Below are 20608 nucleotides of genomic sequence, written 5' to 3'. Positions count from 1 at the left end.
GCTGTTTTCACACTGGTGTAATCGGACATCCCACAAACTTTGCTTTAGGAAAGCTAGCGGCCATGTGCCAGGCTTGCCAGGCCTGTCTAGGAAAGGTCAGGCTTCCAGTGCGTGTGGGAAAACACACAGAGTTACTTAGACAAGACTCAGAGTGATAAACTTCACACCCAGGACAGTGCTTGAAATCACTTTGAGGTTGACAGTTTTGCTAATTGAGCTATCGTTTTACTGCAACACATCTTTATCAAGTTAGGACGAGTGCTACATTCGCCAGTGACAAAAACACAGATGAGTATCTTATGAAAAACAGCTTTTTGAGTGCTCATCAGTTATCTTGTAAGCCAAGTGTTGCTTACAAGACGTCAAACACATTAGATAGTGGAATAAACAGCGATTAATAGCGCTCTCATTACGCGTCTCAGTTTTCACCACAAAGTGCAGCATGAGTGTTTCACATCCAGCAATTCAAGAAAATGGTGCTGAGATAGCATACTAAACTGAACTAAGACTGGATTAAGAGGCAAGTGTTTTGTTTTGTTTTTACATTTGTACTTTGTGTATAAAGATCTTAAACCGCAGCTGCTGCTTTTCATTTGTTTGTGGTTTGTTACAAGCAAACTGCTTCTCAAAGAATCGTCTCATTTGTGTCAGCGTTCAGTTTGAAGTGCCAGAAATGTCTTTAATCTGCCATTTACTGTTCACCGCGCAAGCTGTCACAGAAATTCCTACATATTCCAAAAAACAATCTCTTAATGAATAGATGCCACAAAACCCCCCAAACCTTGTAAAATGTGTCAGTGACAATGCCCAGAGCAGAGGGGGTAAATTTAGGCCGTGCTAGTCCCTACAGTTGACATTGTATAGCCTGTATTTTCTTTCAGTTTGAGGCATTAGATCTCAGGTTTAATGACTCTTTTGCAGAAGAAAAAAACAATGAAACAATGAAAAGTAATTTGTTGCCACAGCTGTGTCCCCATCACTATGGGAAAAAAAATTATGGTATGTGGGGATTTTTTTTTAAACACACATGAGAATGAGTTATGACCGATCTACTTACTTACTCGGTTAAAAATGTAAGAAACACACTGAATTGCATTGCATTAAATTACACCTGGCAGACAGATCTGATCACACTGTGAGCCAAACCACCTCTGGAGGTCTGGCTGGCCTAACCACTTACCGATCACTCTTAGATGTAGACTCAAATAGTTCTTTAATACCAGGCGTGAATGTGGTCAAATCTGGTTTTTCTATTATCTTGTTCTCATCAGAAGTTTGCCAGGGCACATTTTGGGTTAATGACCTTATATTACCCACTCTGTTATTCTTTAAAAATGCATTTGAAAAGTATAGCTGTTTTGTTTTACACATATAGTCGGTGTGCTTGGGGCAAAATACTTGTAGAGCAGATGTGCTGAAATGGGATAGTGAGATCAAGGCGCCGGAACACAACAGCAACTCTACTGTAGAAATATGCCACGAGTGGGAATGTCTCAGACACGGATGTGCAATCAATTTTCCCAAGGGGCCGCATGTTGTGGAGGGCCAGACCTGATTTAAGCTTACACATTATTTTTAAATAACTGAGTGATAAGTTCACACTGCAGGTCAGTCTGTTTGATTGTCAATAGAGATGAATTTGCAGAGTCTAAATTGTTCAGTAGTTTCGTTTGTTTAAAACGTCTGAGTTTGCATGTTTCCTTATGGCCTTTTCCCTCCTTCCAGACGGCTCTAACACATTGGGTGCTACGTAGGTAGGTGTTTACTCCTTGAAAAACCTCTCACTTCCCCCACAAACACATTAAATATGGAACCATAAATTGAAAGTGGACTCTTTGCGGGCTTCTTATGTAATGCCACCGTATGATGGGTATGGTGATTTGAACAAAAAGTTTCTCAGCCCCGTGTAGGAGGAAAAGGACATTAACAACAGCTTTTTCTAGACAGAAACTCATGTTTGCAAAAGGTTTTTTTTTCTCTCGTGAAGTCTTACTGCAGAAATAATTGTTATGAATTTATATACAGTTGATAAAATACTGAATTTTCTTTCATTTCCCTTTGGGTGTATCTTTAAAAACATGGGCTGGACAAGGGTTAGGGAGAATCTACCTACTGTATACACACAGTATATTGTAGCAGCATTAGATATATTGGGGATGTAAGGCTGCTTGCTTACAGTCAAATCAAATCCTTCTGCTTAAAAGATTAACTTCAGTGGCAATCATGGCAAGGAGAAAGCACACAGATGTTACTGAAACGGAGAAGACAACTTAATCTTACTTCAACTTGCGCATCTTCACTGTAAACAGTCTCTACCAGCACTGAAAACTTGGAAAAAGCACAAGAATGCCAAGCTCTGTGTGTGTGTGTGTGTGTGTGTGTGTGTGTGTGTGTGTGTGTGTGTGTGTGTGTGTGTGTGTGTGTGTGTGTGTGTGAGTGTGAGAGAGAGTGAGAGAGAGCGAGAGAGAGAGAGAGAGAGAGAGAGAGAGCGAGAGCGTAACCCAGACTGATGTACCGATGTGCTGTAGCTGATTGATGGACACCTGGTGCACATCAGCTACGCGCATGGGAAATTTCTTAGAAATCCCTTTTAGAATGACCTAAATCTACATTTTTGTAAGGGCTGGTTATTTCAACAATGAAAGTTCGTGCTCAGGAGAAAAACAATCTCAAAGAATCAGACTGTGGCAAGTTTTTATTTATTCTATTATGGTTGCTTTTAATGGTAAAGGTTTTTCAGAGCCTCTCTAATCTGATGCATGATGGTATTTAAAATGCACCTAAGTAGTGTGTCTATCTTTGACTCTTCATTGTATGCGACTGAACAGCATACAGGCACAGTCTTAATTAACTGTGTATAATGACACTTTCTTTGCCATGCTAATTTTCTCCGGGCTTTTTAAGCACTGTTGGCTACCTTCCCTTCAGCCTATACAGGCATCTTTTTGTGCACTCTTTGCTTGTTTCTTTCCCAGTTATCTCTCCTTTCAAATCTCTTTAACCTCCACTTTATTGCTCCAAAGCCCTTATCCAAAACGCCTCGCCCTTTGCATGATTACAATACATAATGCGAAACAAAAATGATCTCCCATGTTGCCCAGAGTCTTAAACTGCATTGCTCTATTTATTTTGCATTTTGTATTTTGGCTGATACAGGCGCCGGTTCTTATTCATTCTTCCCTTTTAAATATTTAGGGAGCTACCTAAGATTAGCTGAGGGCACCCTTATTCGTATCCACTCTTTCATTGAGTTAGAGAAAAGTTTATTGTCTTGGTGTAATACAAAAAAAATTAAAAATGCAGTAAATCAGCATTTACCTACAAGTACAATCTTTTCCTGAGCTTAAGTAAAAGTGCATCGTTCCCTAAAACCAAACACAGGCAGAGCTCGGGATAGAAATCCTAGAAAAAGCCTGTCAAACAGGCCTGAACTTTCTACTCCCTCTGTGTTACTTTTCCTCTATGTTATGCATGAATGCTTGGATTCATCAGCCTCTTCTTTTCTCAAGTGGTGAGTCACATACACCTGATTATGGCACAGAGTGTCCTGAGAAAACAAGGCCACTAAAGCAACAAATGCACTGCAAACACAGTGACCTCAAAAAAATCACTGGCGTCACTTGCGGTTTCTCGGTCACTACCTTGTCTCTCATACTCGCTCTAATTTAATCGCTCAGTCTCTTTCTGCAGTCTGAAACGGGACCTGAAGTGACCAGCACACGTTCCCACTGGGGGGTTCAGACTGATTCATGTGGGAGCTGCTGCAGAGCTTCGCACTTCTTGTCTTAATATGTCCAGGCAGATGAAAGGGGGAGCAGAGCAAACTGATGGCACAGACCAGTGCTGCATTTTCATTCCTTTGAAATGGGAGTGTGATGCCAGGATCCACCAGGGGGTCTTACAAAGCCAAGGCAATAATAAAGAGGAGAGGAGGGTTACGGGGAAGGGAGGAGGTATAGTTGCAGATTGGTGAGAGAGAAGGGAAAATAAGGAAAACGAGACAGATGGAAGGGAGATGGTGTGAAAAAAGAGGAAGGGGGAAAAAAGCAGATCAGAGCTGCAGATGACGGCAAATGAAGTAATGTGAAACAACAGTCTGTAATGTGAAAATCCTTTAAAAGACTGGCTTTATTTTATAGCCTTTAAAAAGAGCATGAAATCTTTTGAAATAAGTGGGGGAAACAGTTTCTCTCGGTCCACACCGCACATAAATACATATGAATGAAACACCTGCGATCTGAAAATTCAAACACAGCTGGACTCAGTAAATTATCCCATTTTGTTGTTGGGTTGTTGAACACACTTATTTTGATCAACTTCAGAAGAAAACTAGAGAACAGAGTCTGACAGAGAATTCCAAATATTTGTAAGACTTTAATCGCCTGTCAAACATTTGAAGCACACCTCCCCCCGATGACACACAGGCATTATATAGCATTCTGCATTTCTGATGTAATATTATTTTTGGAACGGCCGCCGACAATTCACGCAGGGCACAAAAACAATCAGGGGCATATTTCACTAAAAAATGTTTTGCAGAGAAGATGTTCAGAAAGTAAATACGCATGTTTTATTTATTTATTCAATTGTATTTTGCTTACGCTTGAACTAAAATGTGCTTTTGACATCGTATTAGTCATACAGACGCGTGCTTTAGCCTCTGTTTAAATTTTTTAGCAGTGTATTTTCACACCGTAAAAAAAAGTCAGCTCTGAAAATCACAGATTTTTTATGACTCAGTTTCTTTTCTTAGTACAGTTGGAGAATGTAAAGCAACAGAACATATTATTCTACTGTGAATGAAAGAAATTCATCTAAATAATGACAGTAATCTTTTAGCTCACTTATTTTCAAATTTTCTCATGTAACTCACATTTATTGTTCTTAAATTATGTTTAATTCAAACAATTTGTATTGCACAACTGGATCAATTCAGATCAATTCATTTCTACATACAGCCACACAATCTCTCCCCGACGTTGCCACAGATCTTTTTGACAAAAAGCCGACGTAGTTAAAATAGTTTCACAAATTTCGTTTTTCTGCTTAATTTAGGCAAAGCAAGTTTATTTATATAGCACAATTCAACAACAAGGTGATTCAAAGTGCTTTACAGAGACATTAAAAAACAAAAACAAATAAAAAGCATGATTTAAAATTGATTAAAAAAACAGTAGATAAAATCAGAACAGTAGATAAAATCAGTAGTTAAAATGTAAGTTTTGAAATTTAAGCTTAAACATGTGGATTAGGTGTTTTATTCAAATACAGCTGAGAATAGGTGAGTCTTCAACCTGGATTTAAATAAACTGAGTGTTTCAGCTGATCTGAGGCTTTCTGGGAGTTCAAGTTAGGAAAAAAAGTTTAGCTCAATGCTGAAAGCACTGTTTTTGGTTTCAAAGAGGCCCATTAGGAGCAAAAGAATACATGACAATGAAGCGCTTACTTAATAAATTCAGAAACATTTGAAAAAAATAACAAAAAAACTCAAAATCTTCAATAAAGTCCTTATAGCAGGGTCCAGAGTGCAAAAACGCCATGCCTCTGGGGCATAAAATAGCGGTATGTGTCTGGACGTGCACAAAAGAGACAAACAGAGCCCTTTGTGGTTTTATGTAGCTTTCCTAGTTACATTTAACCAGTGATGGGAATAACGACGTTACAAGTAACGGTGTTACTTTTTCCAGTAACGAGTAATCTGACTAATTACTATTTCTATCTTTACAACGACGTTACTAACAGGAAATTGCGGCCGCGTTACTATTTTTTAACAAACAGACGGTTGAAGCTGTGTTCAGCTTACTGCACGTAAGTAATCTGGGCGCTACAGCTTTAAGCAGCTGCGCGCGCTCCCGCGGACGGTAATCACTTTCTGGCAGACGATCACTTTTTGGCACAACACCTGTAGCTAAGGGGGCAAAACAATGGCATGAGTTTGACTGAGGAAGAATAAAGTAGTCGTGGTAAGCCAATCACATGGCCACTTCAAGATGACAAAGCAACAAGGTGATATATACCAGTTTTTAAATTGTGCTGATAGGCCACGTAAAACCAGAGTTATGATAAACAATATATACATGTGTTTTTTTCCTCAATAGTTTTGTTATTGTCTAAGGACAGCGCTAGCAAGCACTCTCTGCTTGTGACCAAAAGCCCCCCCCCCCAAAAAAACAGCCCTTTCGTGTTGGTGGAAAAATGCACCATGTCGACCAATCAAAAAATTATATAGTAACATGACATGTGGTTGTTTAGGAAGAGGGGAAGTTTTAGGAGTGACTGCGAGAGAGAGAGACAGAAAGAGCAGAAAAAGAGAGAGAGCGAGTTTTGAGATGTGAGAGATTTGTGACTTTTAGTGTGTTTGGAGCGTGTAGTTAATGTGTTGTCTTGTGTAGTTAGTGTGCAGTGTTGTGGATAGTTTTGTGTTGTGTGTCAGAACAATGAGGCCACTGCTGTCTCCAGGTAGAAACCTGCTGCTGTCAGACCTGCAGGTATCAGGCTGTGATGTTCTCCTTTATTGTGGACAGAAATTGTTTAGGGTTTTTTTGGAGTGGCACAAATAATTTGTGTGGCATCTTATTGAATGCAGAACAGCTGATGGTTATGTAAATAGTTTGAAGTGGTTATTTTAAAAAGGGTCAAAGGTAAATGGCTGCAAATAACTTTGTTGTTTGCAAAACTTGTGCATAGGATTTTAAAATTGACAATTTATATTTGCATTTAAAGTTATGAAATATGATTAAATAAACATGTTTGTGGTTGTTACAGTAAAAAATATAACGTTTTCTACTCTGATTTTATGTTTTTTGTCTGATTTTAGATCAATTATGCTAATACAGTATGTAAAAATGAAAACATAACTGTAATTTCAGACACGTGAGGTTGTGCTGAAAAGAATGATACCAAACAAGTCAAAGTAAATAGTTTTTAAAGGTGAAATGTTTGCGCCTCAGTTTGTTAACCTAGTCTGCCCTCAGCTTGCCTGAAAATCAGTGTTTTGCTTCACCTTTCTGTCCAGCATCACAAATGCTGCCAGTTGATGTTTGTCCCACTGCTTTAGCGGTATCCCGCAGAGACAACTCAGGGCAGAAAACACATCCTATTAAACACTGTTGAGTGCACAATGACCTTATGAGGACAGCAGTGCTTTAATTCTCCAGGGATTTGGTTTTTGGTAAACACATAAACCTCGCATTAACCTTTTCCACTCTTCAAAAGCAGCTAATTCTGGCTTATTTAAAACTGAAAGGACACATCGTTTGTGGATGGAAAACCAGGATTCAACATTCTTTCCCAAACTGTGAAAACTGAGTCACACTAAATGCTTTGTACTGCACCAAAATGTCGTACATGGCTGATTTTCAAAAAAAGAAACATCTGATCCCATTTCATCAAAAATAACAATTCATAAATGGACCAACATCACACAAGAGAACATAAAGAAAATTGTTTACAGCAGCTGTGAGTGCGCCTCAGGGGGCGAGAGACATCGAGACAGAGAAAGACAGACAGAGAGAGAGAGCGGGAGTGTATGTCAGAGGTTTTCTCACTCACCCTGTCTTGCCACCATCTGTCCTGAGGACTGGCATCAGTGTTACAGTGCACAGAAGGGAACTCACTAATAAGCTCAAACAGCAGTGAAAGAAGCCACATGAGGACATCGTGCGACATGCACACCATCATCATTACTTGGAGAGTGCAAATAAGGCCAGGGAACACTAAAGACTCTAGCCTGTGTGGAGACCTGCCAGAAACCCCTCAGACTACAGATAAAATATCTGTGAGAAACAAGCAAAGTTGCTCTCAAGGTTTTTTGTAAATAGCTTTGAAAGTATATTAACACACAGTAAAAGGATTTTGCTACAAATGAAAAGTAAATTGTAATAAAACCTTTGTTAAGTAGGTCAATCAGAAGCACTTTTTTCACCCCTCCCCCCAAGAAATATTAAAGAAGATACACATACATTTAGGCTTACTTTTTAAATGTTGTGCTGAAAGCGGACTGTTACGAGGATATGAAAATAAGTGTAGACTTGTGATGCTGCAACACAGACGGGCAGAGGTAGTGACGTAAACTGGCCAAATCTAGGCCAAGTATAGACTCATTCAACTGCAGCCGCAACTGCAGAACTACGCGAGCTGCACATGAAAAGAAAATGAAATTGGCTTTAAAATTGCAGGACTGCACCATTCAGACGTGCATCATCTATTGGTGGAGAAAGCGAAAGTTCCTGCACTTCTGGCACTTGTGCCACCTGCAGGCAGTGCGCGTTACGGTGTGTTCAGACAAGCACGGAGCGCGTTTTCACCTTGTTTCAGTCGAGAAGATTTGCATGCTGAACGCGCCATGCAGTCTGGCCATTTTTGCCCTGAGCAGTAAATGTACGAAATGTAAATGACTGTATGTCTAGAGTGTGTTCAGCACAGGCTCCGACACTGCTGTTCTTTCTGCTGTTTTGCTTCTTTATTCTTTCATCTCTGGAGCTTTAACCGCCCCGCAGTGAGCAAAAAGCTGAAAAATAGTTCCAAATATTGTCTTAGCCTCAGCTCGCACCACTCAGAGCAACTATGCATCAGTAAGTTCTCACCTTTTCATTGACTTTCCACTGCATTTAAATTTACGACGTCAACACAGCAGCCCTAACGGCTCCTTCTTTTGTGCCGCTTCTTATATATTTTTGTCTTTTTTTCCTCCTCGCAGTTTAAATCCACAAGTGCAATTTCATTTGCTCAAACTAGCTGCGTCCTAATGGAGTTATTAAATCGTTTACCTGATGAAATGTTGTCCTCTATCCACAGACAATGCCCACAGCAGCTCAGATGTCAGCACTTCTCTTGAGATCTGGCGTGGAAATGCGTTGTTTTGTTTAACGCCAGACAAAGAGAGACAGAAACTAATATCAGCTAAACCATCTAAACTTCAACAGGTTGTATTTTTGAAACACTAGCACAGACCCTAAAGGTATACTGCAGAGACATCACAATGCCATCAAAGTTAAAGACTGTATAGAGTGACAGTATCGGTGACACCTTGACAGTCTCACAGAAGACGAGGATTTCAAAAACATCAAGCATTTCTTATTCTTTCAGAAAAGGTAAAAGTAGGTTTAGAAAAAAGAAAGAAAGAAAGAAAGTAAATTGTTAAAACGCTGTTTCTTCAAAGACTTCTTTTCTGGCGTGCTTAAACTGAAGGACTACTTGAATCGTCTCGTGAGCGATGTGACCAGCAAGATGAAACAGATTATTATAACACGTTGGTTCACTCCTCATTGGCTCGCCAGTTGCTGAGATACAAACAGCCCATGGGACAAGCAACAGCAGTTCATTCAAGTTGAGCGTGAACACTAGTTCTCTTTGATTTAGACGGGGTCAGGGAAGGTGAAGCAGAGGATGGGGAAGAGGTAGATTTTTTATCCTCTATTCAATTCAGTGCAATGAGAGAGAGATATCAGTGACTTGAAAGAGAAGGAGCAAGCATTGAAACTTATCATAAATCTGTTTTGTGGGTTAGTCTTTATGATATTCCATCAGTTGTGGTTTCTGGAGTTTCGCCAACTCAACAAGTAAGCAGCAGAAAAGGGCTGTTTTCCCAGATCTGCATTGTCCTCAGATGAACCTGGAGCCACTGCCAAGAATCCAGCAAAGTTTATAGGAGGTAAAAGTAAGTAGGTTAGAATACATCTCTGGTTTTCAGCAGCAAGAACAAAAGAGTAATTCCTCAAAGCAAATTTAGGCACAGTAGGTGAGCCTTTTTTCCACCAGCACACTTCTGTTTTCGCGCTGTGAGAAAGTAAAGAAGGTTTAGATAATAGAGTGTTAATACAGTTTCAGCGTGGGGAGGAAGCAAAGGGGGAAGGAGTAGGAAGGTTGGCGGAGGGAGAAAACGGCTCCGAAGTGAAAGAGCTGGAGGATTAAACGACGGCAGATATGTTAAAATGTCTCCCAAAAAAGAGAACGGCAGATTGAGGAATGGTGAGTCAGCTGCTGAATTCATTACAGTCATGTTTCTGCTTCCCAGTCTAAATGAGACGCCCAATAAAGAAGCAGCCTGTCATCACACGCATCTCTTGTAGCAGTGAAACATACCAGGCACATTATAAGCAAACGTCCCATTTATTCTCTTTAAGTCAAACATCAGGTCTGTGCAATATGAAGTCTGATCAGATGCCACTGTCCACGCATATTTGAACACTTTTAAACACATCTAACAGGATTTAATTTGTAGGTACAACACGCTATCGATAATGTTACGATTACATTAACAACGCCGATGTTTCCTGTTATTAATTTTTTGAAATGTCTGCCTTTGTTCAGGTCATTGAATTGGTTGTTTTTGCTCAGCCTATAATCAAACAAATTAAGATGCCAAAAATTTATCAGGTTATACTTGAGCTTAAGAAACATTCAGTTTTAGGTGTTAGATCAAGTGGTGTTTAATATTTAAGGAAAAAGCATGATGCAGAAAATATGTAGATACAGTAACACATACTAGTATTTCGTGAGTTTAAAATTTCCAAAGAAACAAAGTCAGATAGAAAAAGGAAAAAGGCCAAAATAAGACAGTATACCAAATGAAATAAAATTAGTCTAATACTACAGCCTGACAATAAATCCTGTATTCATAAAGGTTAAAATGTTTGATGTTAAAATATATTAAGATGGTATTTATTATTTATTTTGAACACAGTAACAAATCAGGTCGATTTCTAGCTAACCAGCTAAAAATAAATAAAGAAAAAATAACTATATGTGCTGCTAAAGATTTATCGGGGAACACAATATATGATCCTGGAAGAATAAACAACATTTTTAGGGATTTCTATGAAACTTTATACTCACCACAAATAAACCCATCTAAAAATGAAATTGATCTGTTTCTTGACAACGTAACTCTTCCAAAATTACTAGACAGTCAAGCAATGGAACTGGATTCGCCACTGACGCCAAGTGAACTCCAGGAAGCCCTGATAAGTATGCCCAATAATAAGGCTCCAGGTCCAGACGGCTTCCCTGCAGAATTCTACAAAGAATTCTGGACAATTTTGGCACCAGTATTCCACAGCATGTTGCAGGAAATCGAGGAAAAGGGCAGACTACCACCAAATATGAATTCTGCCAACATTAGTCTCCTGCTAAAACCAGGCAAAGACCCTTTATTTCCCTCAAGCTATCGTCCAATTTCTCTTTTAAATGTAGACCTTAAAATAATCTGCAAAGCTCTCTCAAAGAGATTAGAGAAAATGACCCCCCTCTTAATTCATCCTGACCAAACTGGTTTCATAAAAGGTCGGCACTCCTCAACAAACACTCGTAGATTACTTAATTTAATAGACTACTCATACGATAAAAACATCGAAACCATAATATTATCTCTAGATGCAGAAAAAGCATTTGACAGAGTTAATTGGAAATTTTTATTCGCAACTTTACACAAATTTGGTTTTGGAAACTCTTTCATAAACTGGATAAGAATATTATACAATTCCCCAACGGCTCGTATCAGAACAAATGACCAGACATCCTCCAGCTTCTGTCTCCTGAGGGGCACCAGACAGGGATGCCCACTCTCCCCTTCACTTTTTGCAATTTTTATCGAACCTCTAGCAGCAGCATTTAGACAGGCTACAACAATTAAGGGCATAAAATGTAAGAACATAGAACATAAAATCAGTCTCTATGCGGATGATGTGTTGCTTTTTCTGCAAAACACACAAACCAACCTCTCTGAGGTAATTACTTTAATAAACTGGTTTTCAAGAGTTTCAGATTATTCAATTAACTGGCCAAAATCTACAGTTCTCCCCATTAACTGCTCCTTCCATAATTCTTCCTCTGCCCCACTGCAATCCGGAAATATTAAATATTTAGGTATTAATGTCTCTCCTAAGCTTTCAGACTTAACTAAACTAAACCACATCCCACTTCTAAAGAAAGTAGAAGGCGATCTGACTAGATGGAAATCTTTACCCATATCACTCATGGGAAGGGTCGCCACTATAAAAATGATGATCTTGCCAAAAATAAATTACTTATTTTTGATGATCCCTAACAAACCATCACAAGATTGGTTCAGATCTCTGGATTCATATATTTCCAAATTCCTTTGGAAAGATAAACCCCCGCGTATTAGCTTAAAAACGCTACAAAGAACCAAGGATAGAGGAGGATTAGATCTGCCTAATTTTCACCAATACTTCTTAGCCAACAGGCTTCAGTTCATCTCAGAATGGTTAAAACATACCTTCTTAGTTGAGCCCTGGCTAGATGTTGAACAGGCACTATGCAAGGATCTAGAGATTTCAGACCTACCATTTATTAGCTCAAACATCAAAAGACATGAATGCTTTAAAAGTATCAACATCAGCTTTTCTCTAACAGCATGGTGGGAGTTTCTAAAAATAACGGAGTCTTCATTAATCCCATGCAAACGTACACCTATCTGGAATAACCCTGACATATTACAAAACAATAATATGATTAATTTTCCAGAATGGAGTTGTAAAGGAATTAAATACTTAGAACATATATTAGAGGGAACAGAATTTATTCCATTTGACAGACTAGTTGAACAATATGGGATCAACAAGACAAGGTTTTTAGAATATCAACAAATTAAATCCATAGTAAAAAAGAAATTTAACCTCAGTCAAGTTGAATTACAAACACCACTAAGTGCGGCACATTTTCTTACTCTTAAATCCCCTAAATTATTATCTAAAATATACAGAACACTTTCTAAATTAGATGAATCAATATCCCTTCCTACTGCAAAGTGGGAAGCAGATTTATCAGTCAACCTAGACCAAAACTTCTGGTCTCAGATTTGCTTAAAAACTTTTAAATTAATTAAAAATCCCAGTCTGCAATTAATACAATACAAAATACTTCATAGAGTGCACTATACAGGTCATCGGATGTTCAAGATGGGCTTTACATCTTCCAACAACTGCTCACACTGTCAAGGCAATACACCAGACAATTACATCCACGCTCTTTGGTTCTGTCCACCAGTGCAAAAGTTTTGGCGCGAGATATGTGAAGACTTATCAAAGTGTCTGAAATGTAACATTCCAACTTCCCCCTTAGTGTGTCTACTGGGCAGCTTAGATAATGTCACTTCAGAAAAGAATATAGCCCATATGATCTTCACTGCCCTATGCATAGCCAAGAAAACAGTCCTCATGAACTGGAAAAATAAAAATAATCTTAATTCTAACCAATATAGAAATTATCTATTAGATTACATTAGTCTTGACACAGCCTCTGCCACCACATTAGATCAATTGCTCTGGGCCCCTTTTATCAGCTCCATCACCTAGTGGGGGTGGGGGGTCATAGAAAAAAAAAAAAAAAAAGAAAAAAAAGATGGTATTTATTGTATCTTCAACATTAAAACAGCCTGTCGAATATCGTGTGGTTCCCACACATGTCTCAGAAACAACTCGGACCCATTTACGCATCAGAATGAATCCTCTGCAGGGACTCTTGCGGCATTTGGCACTGAGACATTGGCAGTGAAGCTTTTGAATTCGCAGACTGTCGAAAGGCTTCTCTGGGGTTTAGGCTCTTCTAGTGCATCCTGCAGGTGCTCAATTGATAATAATAATAAAATTTTGTGACCTGATGTGGGGTCAGGTCATGCTTCTTGCTTTTTTGTTGATTACCTCAAACCACTCTTGGGAAGTTTTAGTATTGCGGTGGGACATGTTGCTCTGCTGCTGGTGGTCCCTGCTGTCAGGGGCTGCCATTGCCTTGGGGGTGCGCATTTGATTCGCAACAATATTTAGGTGGGTGGTACCAGTAAATAACGTCCACACGGGTCCCAGGATCCAAAAATTCCCAGCTGAGTATAGCATTTACGAGATACAACGTGATGATCAATGTTATTTACTTCTGCTGTCGGTGGTTTTAATTTTGTGGCTGATTGATGAAACCTCACCATCAACACCTGCCTGAAACAGTTTGAACAAAGCTAAACATTGTAATTGTCATGATAAAGTGATGACTGACTGTGGAGTCAAAACACAGATACACAATCTTAGCAAAATGGTTTGAGGATTTCTGAAAAACTCATACGTGTCTCTGTCGGATTACATAATAACTGATATATGATCTTGAGAAAAATCCTTTTGTTAAGCTGATGAACCGCACACACACACAAAAATTGGACAGCGATATCAACTTACAGTTTCTCTTCCCTCCATCTGCTGTCTGACTCATCAGAATGACTGTGACCCACAGACAAATGACATCTTTACTTGTGTGGTTTACAGACGTCTTGCAGTCATACATGACATGGATTTACCGTAACAGGAGATTAGGGCTTAACCGATATACCATGTGATCTCTAGACCAGGAATGCTTTTGTTAAATAAGCACACCAGACCGGTAAATGGCATTTTAGTCTATAATGGCTAATATGTATGACCAGATGTTAAATCCCTGTGGAGCACAAAAAGATTTTAAACAGAACACCCTTCAAAAAGCACGGTCGGTTACTGAGTCATTAACATTGATCCCACAGATTAATGGACATGGATCTGATGAGGATATATGTACTTCCTATGTCTAATCATCTCATGTGTAATAATATCTGCTCTGCATCAGAGGGGTGAGAATCTCTGGCTTAAAATGATGTCATTCAGTTGCTTTTATTAAGGTGTAAGTTGGGTTAAAATCATTTTTCTTTGTCTGTCATTCTATAAAAAATCCCATGTGATTAGCAGCATACATACAAGAAGAAATGAAAGTTACTGCTTTCCTTCCGGAGTTGCTTAATTTGTACATTTGTTTTAGCGTTGATGCAACAAATGAAGCATTACTTCCCGTGAGAAGATATTTTTATTTTATTCCCAGTTGTCACATAACACATGCAAAATATTGCTACACCTTCACCTGGGATGCTTCAAATTACAGAGGAAATAAAACATGCACATGTCTTCTTCTTCTCGTGGTGATTCTGTTCCTACTCATACCTAATGAAATTTTAAATAAGAATTTGAAAACACATTAAACACATACATGGTACAAAACATATAGCAACTACTGTAAAGAAACTTCAGTTTTTTATTGCCAGAATGTGAAAGAAGTTTGTACAAACTTATGAACTGATTATATTATTTGACAATGTTATGCTGCAGTGTTTCCTGATAATCAAACTAGACAGGCTCTAAAGGAAAATATGACACTTCTAAAACAATCTAACCAACTTGTATTTTCATAACCGTTAACTGTTTGCTTGTGTTTTTGACAGAAGCTACACATCTAGTGTCTGTTAACTGTCCGATGTGTCAGCTCTGCTTTAGCTTAATCCACAGGCTGTTTGGGTTTTTAAAAAAATCCATAACATGCAACATTACTCCGAGAACCTGCCTTTAGTCGTAGTATCATCCTTCCCTCTGGAAACGAGTTGGTGTCTTTTTTATATACGTGTCGCACGTGTGGCTGTTTATTTCGATGGGTGAAATCTCACTGGTGTTTTATTGTCCTTCCCCGGTGAGAATGCCACTTTATTAAAAGTCTTTTAAAAGTTTCCGATACCTCCTTTAACTTGTGTTCTTTATAATTTGTCTTTCAATTTCTAAGGCTTCTTCTAAAGGTTTATTTTTGTGAAAGTCTCTAACAGCTGTGGTGAGAAGGTTTGGAAGGATTTTGGATGTATTGTTGAAGAAATCACCCAAAGTCTTGTTCCAGTGTTTGCTTTAATGGGGTGTTTATTGATATTCCGGTATACAGCTTAGAGACACAGACAGTGGGTCTGTGCAACATGTTGTAAGGTTGATGAGATCGCGATATCTGGCAGACAGATGACAGCAACAACAGGGTGATGAAATCAAGGAGTCAAAACACTCGAGGGTAGGAAACTGTCTCCACTGCAGTGTTAAAAACGGGGATAGGTTGCAGGTTAGTAGATGATGTAGAGAAGTAGTCACATTACATTTTTCTGTGATGAAATTCAGTAATCACATTACAGTTACTGAAATTATTTATTTAATTTCCATTAGTCTTTCAACTACTTGCATGATGTGTGGATAACAAAAAGAGGGGCCCTTTCCCTGCATCGTTTTGCTACTGGCAGTGTACTTAATTCCTGTGGCGGGAGAGCATTTGCAGCATTTCACTAGTAAAAATATGAACATGACTTTCAGTTATATTAAGGAAAAGGACAAAAACATGATGGCAACGTGCAAATTACACAAAGGCCAGAGACAAGTCTGCATTGCTGCTAACATGACATCAACTTTTTCCAAGCATCTGCAAAGACAATGTGCTAACACTAAGCTAGCAGCAAAGAACCTGAAGCTGAGTGCATACTGAGTTCATTCAAGCAGCCAAAGGTTGATTTTCAGCAGGTAACAAACACAGCGATCAGCAGGTGAGCTTGTAGCTTAGTAGCCTCAGTTTCTACCTGCAGCTGTTTTTTAAATTTGTTTTGTGCATGTGTGGCAGACTTCAGCTGTTTAGTGCAATGATTTGATAATCAGACAAGACGAGGTGTGAATTCCAACACCATAACTATTCATTATTTGAACCTTTATTGTCATATGAATTGAGTCTGTATAGACAAAAAAAATAGCTAACTGGCACCTAGCTAAACTCTGGGCGGGACAGAAACCCTAAACCAAAGTCTGATGAGCACCTCTTCAGTAAAACAACATCTGTCATTGTTCTTCTTGGGAACAGGCATTGCAAAATCAGTACACTGATTAGAATAAAACCTCTGAAACAAAATAAGGCTGTAAATGTATCTTGCCTGTTCACAATGCTACACGAATGACCAGTGTAGACCTACGGCATTTTATCTTTCAGTCTGTGCATAGATTCAGTAGATAACTCCAGCATGGTCTCCCTATCTTAACATGCTATTGTTGGAAGCACATGAAGAAACTAAACACAGCCTAGCCCTAAAACGACATCAGCTGGTTGTGGAGGCCACAATCTAAGCTGTGTAAAGATTCAATAGAGTACAAATGAAGCTTAAACCATCCTTTCCTCTGTGTGGTTTTCCCCTCTTGATGGTTGCCTACCAGCTTTGCTCAACCATGTGGTCTGACAATACAACAGGATAAATGGAATATCAATGAAATTTAGAGGTGATTGGTATAAAGCATACATGGTGAGAGGGTGTTGCAGGCAAAGCAGTGAATCAGTGAGTTTAATTTTCTGTATCGATGGCATTTAATTTTTTGAGTTCAGTCAGCCATGCCCATCCGATTATCTCAGGCTCAAAAAAAGTGTATTTTCTTTTTCAGAAATGATGTCAGTGTATGTTATCTAAGATAAGATAAGATAAGATAACCTTTATTAGTCCCACACGTGGGAAATTTGTTTTGTCACAGCAGGAAGTGGACAGTGCAAAAGTTATGACGCAAAAATTAGAATACAATAAGAATAAATACAGTACACAGCTGTACAGAATAGAATAAAATAATATACTATATACAGTAGAATAAAATAGAATAAAAATATACAATAAGATAAAAATAGAATACGAATGCTATATACAACTGAGTAAAAATACAACGATGCCAGAAAGGATTATTGCACTTAGTGTTATTGCACATGTGTGGATGTGTGTGTTTGTTCAGTTAAAGTCTTTGTTGTGGAGTCTGACAGCAGTGGGGAGGAAAGACCTGCGAAATCTCTCCGTCCCACACCGTGGGTGCCGCAGTCTCCCACTGAAGGAGCTGCTCAGTGCTGTCACAGTCTGCTGCATGGGGTGGGAGACGTTGTCCAACAGGGATGACAGCTTAGCCGCCATTCTCCTGTCACTCACCACCTCCACTGGGTCCAGAGGGCATCCTAGAACAGAGCTGGCCCTTCGGATCACCCTGTTCAGTCTCTTCCTGTCCCCAGCAGAGATGCTGCCGCCCCACCAGACCACACCACCACTATTCAACTAAATGACTTTTCCCCCCCTAAATTGTTGTTATCTGATTATGAGTATTAAAAATTGTGATGTAGTTTAGATAGTCTGAAGTCTACTTTGAACTAGGCCATTATTGGCTGTCTGCGTTTAACAGACAGTGTGCACATGGCCTGCCTAATCTTGTTTTGTGGTACAGTCCGCCCGACAATGCCGCACAGTCTTTTTACATGTGGCAGATATTTTTGTTTTTTGTATCAGACAACTGGCACAAAAACAGTGGAGACCTCAGTCCTTACACCAGGAAAGAAAAAAATCAAAACAAAAACCAACAAGAAGAAATCAAAACAAACCAAAGGTGTTCCACATTTTTGGAGACGTCTGAGTGAGGCGAGGAGCACTGGCACCCTTTTACTCAACAAACAGATGTGTCCACTTGTGTTGTGATGGAGGACAAAAGAAAAGGATTTGGGATGCATGAAAAACAATTTTGGCTGAGAGTGATTTGAAATGTAAGACCTCACAATTCACAGCAGGAATGTGTTACTAGTTTGACTTTGTTTTTCTTCTGAGTTTAAGTTAAGAATTATGAGAAATAAAAGCTTTTTTTTTTGTTTTTAAAAAAAGTGTTTGTTTGTTTTGTTTTTTAAAAATTGTCTTTTTTGTTTTCCAGAGTCAGCCTTTTAAGCTCAGATTTTTTATGATAAAAATTTCCTCAAATGTAACTGCTCCCCCCCCCCCCCCAATGTCACATTAATGATTGCATATCCTTATATTTCTCCCACAGTTGTACCTAAGACTTGCTTTTAACATCTCTTTTGATATTCTGATGATTAAAAACAAAAACAAATTATATATGAGAGACTGCCCATAACGCAGCGCTTTGGTGCACCCTATCCAGCACCGTTGGCTTTTGGCTGTGACTACAAGCTGCGGAATTGACAGAAGGTAATCCCCGCCATGTGAGGCCTCGACCCCGGTTTGGAGGCGGGGTGTGATTCATTCAAATCTGCCAGTGCTATAAAAAGAGGGGAAGTTGCAAGTAACCCAACTTCAACCCACAAGATCGTGGCATAACGCTAGACAAATCGGGTTGTTATTAGAGGTGATAATGAATACTCTTAAAACTATTAAAAATGCAATAGTTTGTTTAGTCCTGTTGCCTCGTTTTTTGGTGGCAGCTGTCATGTTTTGGCTGCTTGACTTTTTATGCATAAGAAAAAGAGTGTTCTTCAGGATGAAGGAGCAGGAGGGCGATGCCATTGATCCTCCTCTGTGCATATCGGACTCCAATCGGCTCTTCAGCCTTGAGTCCCTTAAGGCAGTCTGGCACGGACACAAACTGGACTTCCTGAAAGCAGCGCATCTTGGACAGGTAGCGCCCAACACCGAAGTTGTCCAGCTGGAGGATCAGCGGCGCAGCCGTATCCTCGACTACGCACAGGACAAGAGACCGCTTATCCTCAATTTTGGCAGCTGCACCTGACCACCGTTCATGGCACGTCTGAAGGCTTTCCAGGAGGTTGTGAGGGAGAATGCAGACATAGCAGACTCTTTAGTTGTATACATCGAGGAAGCACACCCCTCCGACGGCTGGATGAGCACCGACGCGCCATATCAGATCCCCAAACACCGGTGTCTGGAGGACAGGCTGAACGCTGCGCAGCTGATGCATCTGGAAGTGCCCGGCAGCCTGGTCGTGGTTGACAGCATGGAAAACTCCTCCAACGCTGCATACGGAGCTTATTTTGACAGACTTTATATCCTGCAGGAGGGAAAGATAGTTTACCAGGGTGGTAGAGGACCTGAGGGGTATCGGATCTCAGAGCTCAGAGACTGGCTGAATCGATATAGAGACGGGCTGGACAGATCCAATAACCAAGTTATACACGTGTAGATTAATTTTCACACTTTTAGAGCTGCTACTTAAAAATAAAACAACATATGCTGCATTTTTTCAGTATTGTAACTACCCTTAGATAGATTTTCATTAATGGTGTATTTATTTTTTCATAAGGGACTGAATTAAAGAAAGGTGCTGTATAGGGTGTCCTCCTTCCTTTAATACTGGACATCTATACATCCTCTTAGGACCCACCTACAAAAGGTTAGTTTGTTTGGACTTTGGTGCCGAACACATGCACTTTGTGTCTGTATACGTTCTTTTTTCTCCTCGTGGAAATGCGCCTCTATGATTTTTTTTCCCCCACTCGGGACTTAGAGATGTGCGCATCACTTTGCTCACCAGTATTGTTATGAAGTTCGGTTTTTAAATGGGATAAATCCAGAGAACCGATATTGATGTTTTCCATACTAGTGAGCAGAGTGAAGATGGTTCTCTCTGCCTTGCGTGGCGCAAAAAGACTTTGTAAATGTTCCGTTTTATGGATGGCATTTTATTGTATCCAATAAATTCTTTGGTTTACTCCTTCTTTTGGCCTTTTTTGTTTATTTTTTTGTTGTAAGCACAATACTTAAAGTGGACAAGTTAAATTATTGGTGCCTGCATGCAAGCCAGGGTTATGGCATGCGCGCGCGCGTGTGTGTGTCTTTATATTTTGTTTTTACAATGAAGCATGCTGTGTACAGATTTAACTGCCATTCGGTCTCGTAGAAGTGAAAGACGATTGCTCATCTGAAAGATGTTTTAGATTAAATCTTTCTCAAGAGCATAACGGTAATTTTGTTTAAATTGAATCAATTTCAATATTTTTTCTCTAAAATCAGCCATTTGCTGCAAGCAAG

General features: G+C 39.4%; 1 protein-coding gene across 1 annotated transcript; it reads left to right on the top strand.

Annotated features, from left to right (window-relative positions):
* The first annotated feature begins 18905 nt into the window (after positions 1–18905).
* dio3a (iodothyronine deiodinase 3a) lies at positions 18906–20319 on the top strand. Its single transcript, XM_080871273.1, has one exon. It carries the CDS (start codon positions 18975–18977, stop codon positions 19758–19760), a length of 786 nt encoding a protein of 261 aa, XP_080727399.1. The 5' UTR covers positions 18906–18974; the 3' UTR covers positions 19761–20319.
* Positions 20320–20608: the final 289 nt, after the last annotated feature.

The sequence above is a fragment of the Rhamphochromis sp. 'chilingali' genome (assembly GCF_963969265.1).
Source record: "Rhamphochromis sp. 'chilingali' genome assembly, chromosome: 21".
Classification (NCBI taxonomy): domain Eukaryota; kingdom Metazoa; phylum Chordata; class Actinopteri; order Cichliformes; family Cichlidae; genus Rhamphochromis; species Rhamphochromis sp. 'chilingali'.
The sequence above is the reverse complement of the archived record's forward strand: the minus strand, read 5'-3'. Positions and strand labels throughout refer to the sequence as shown.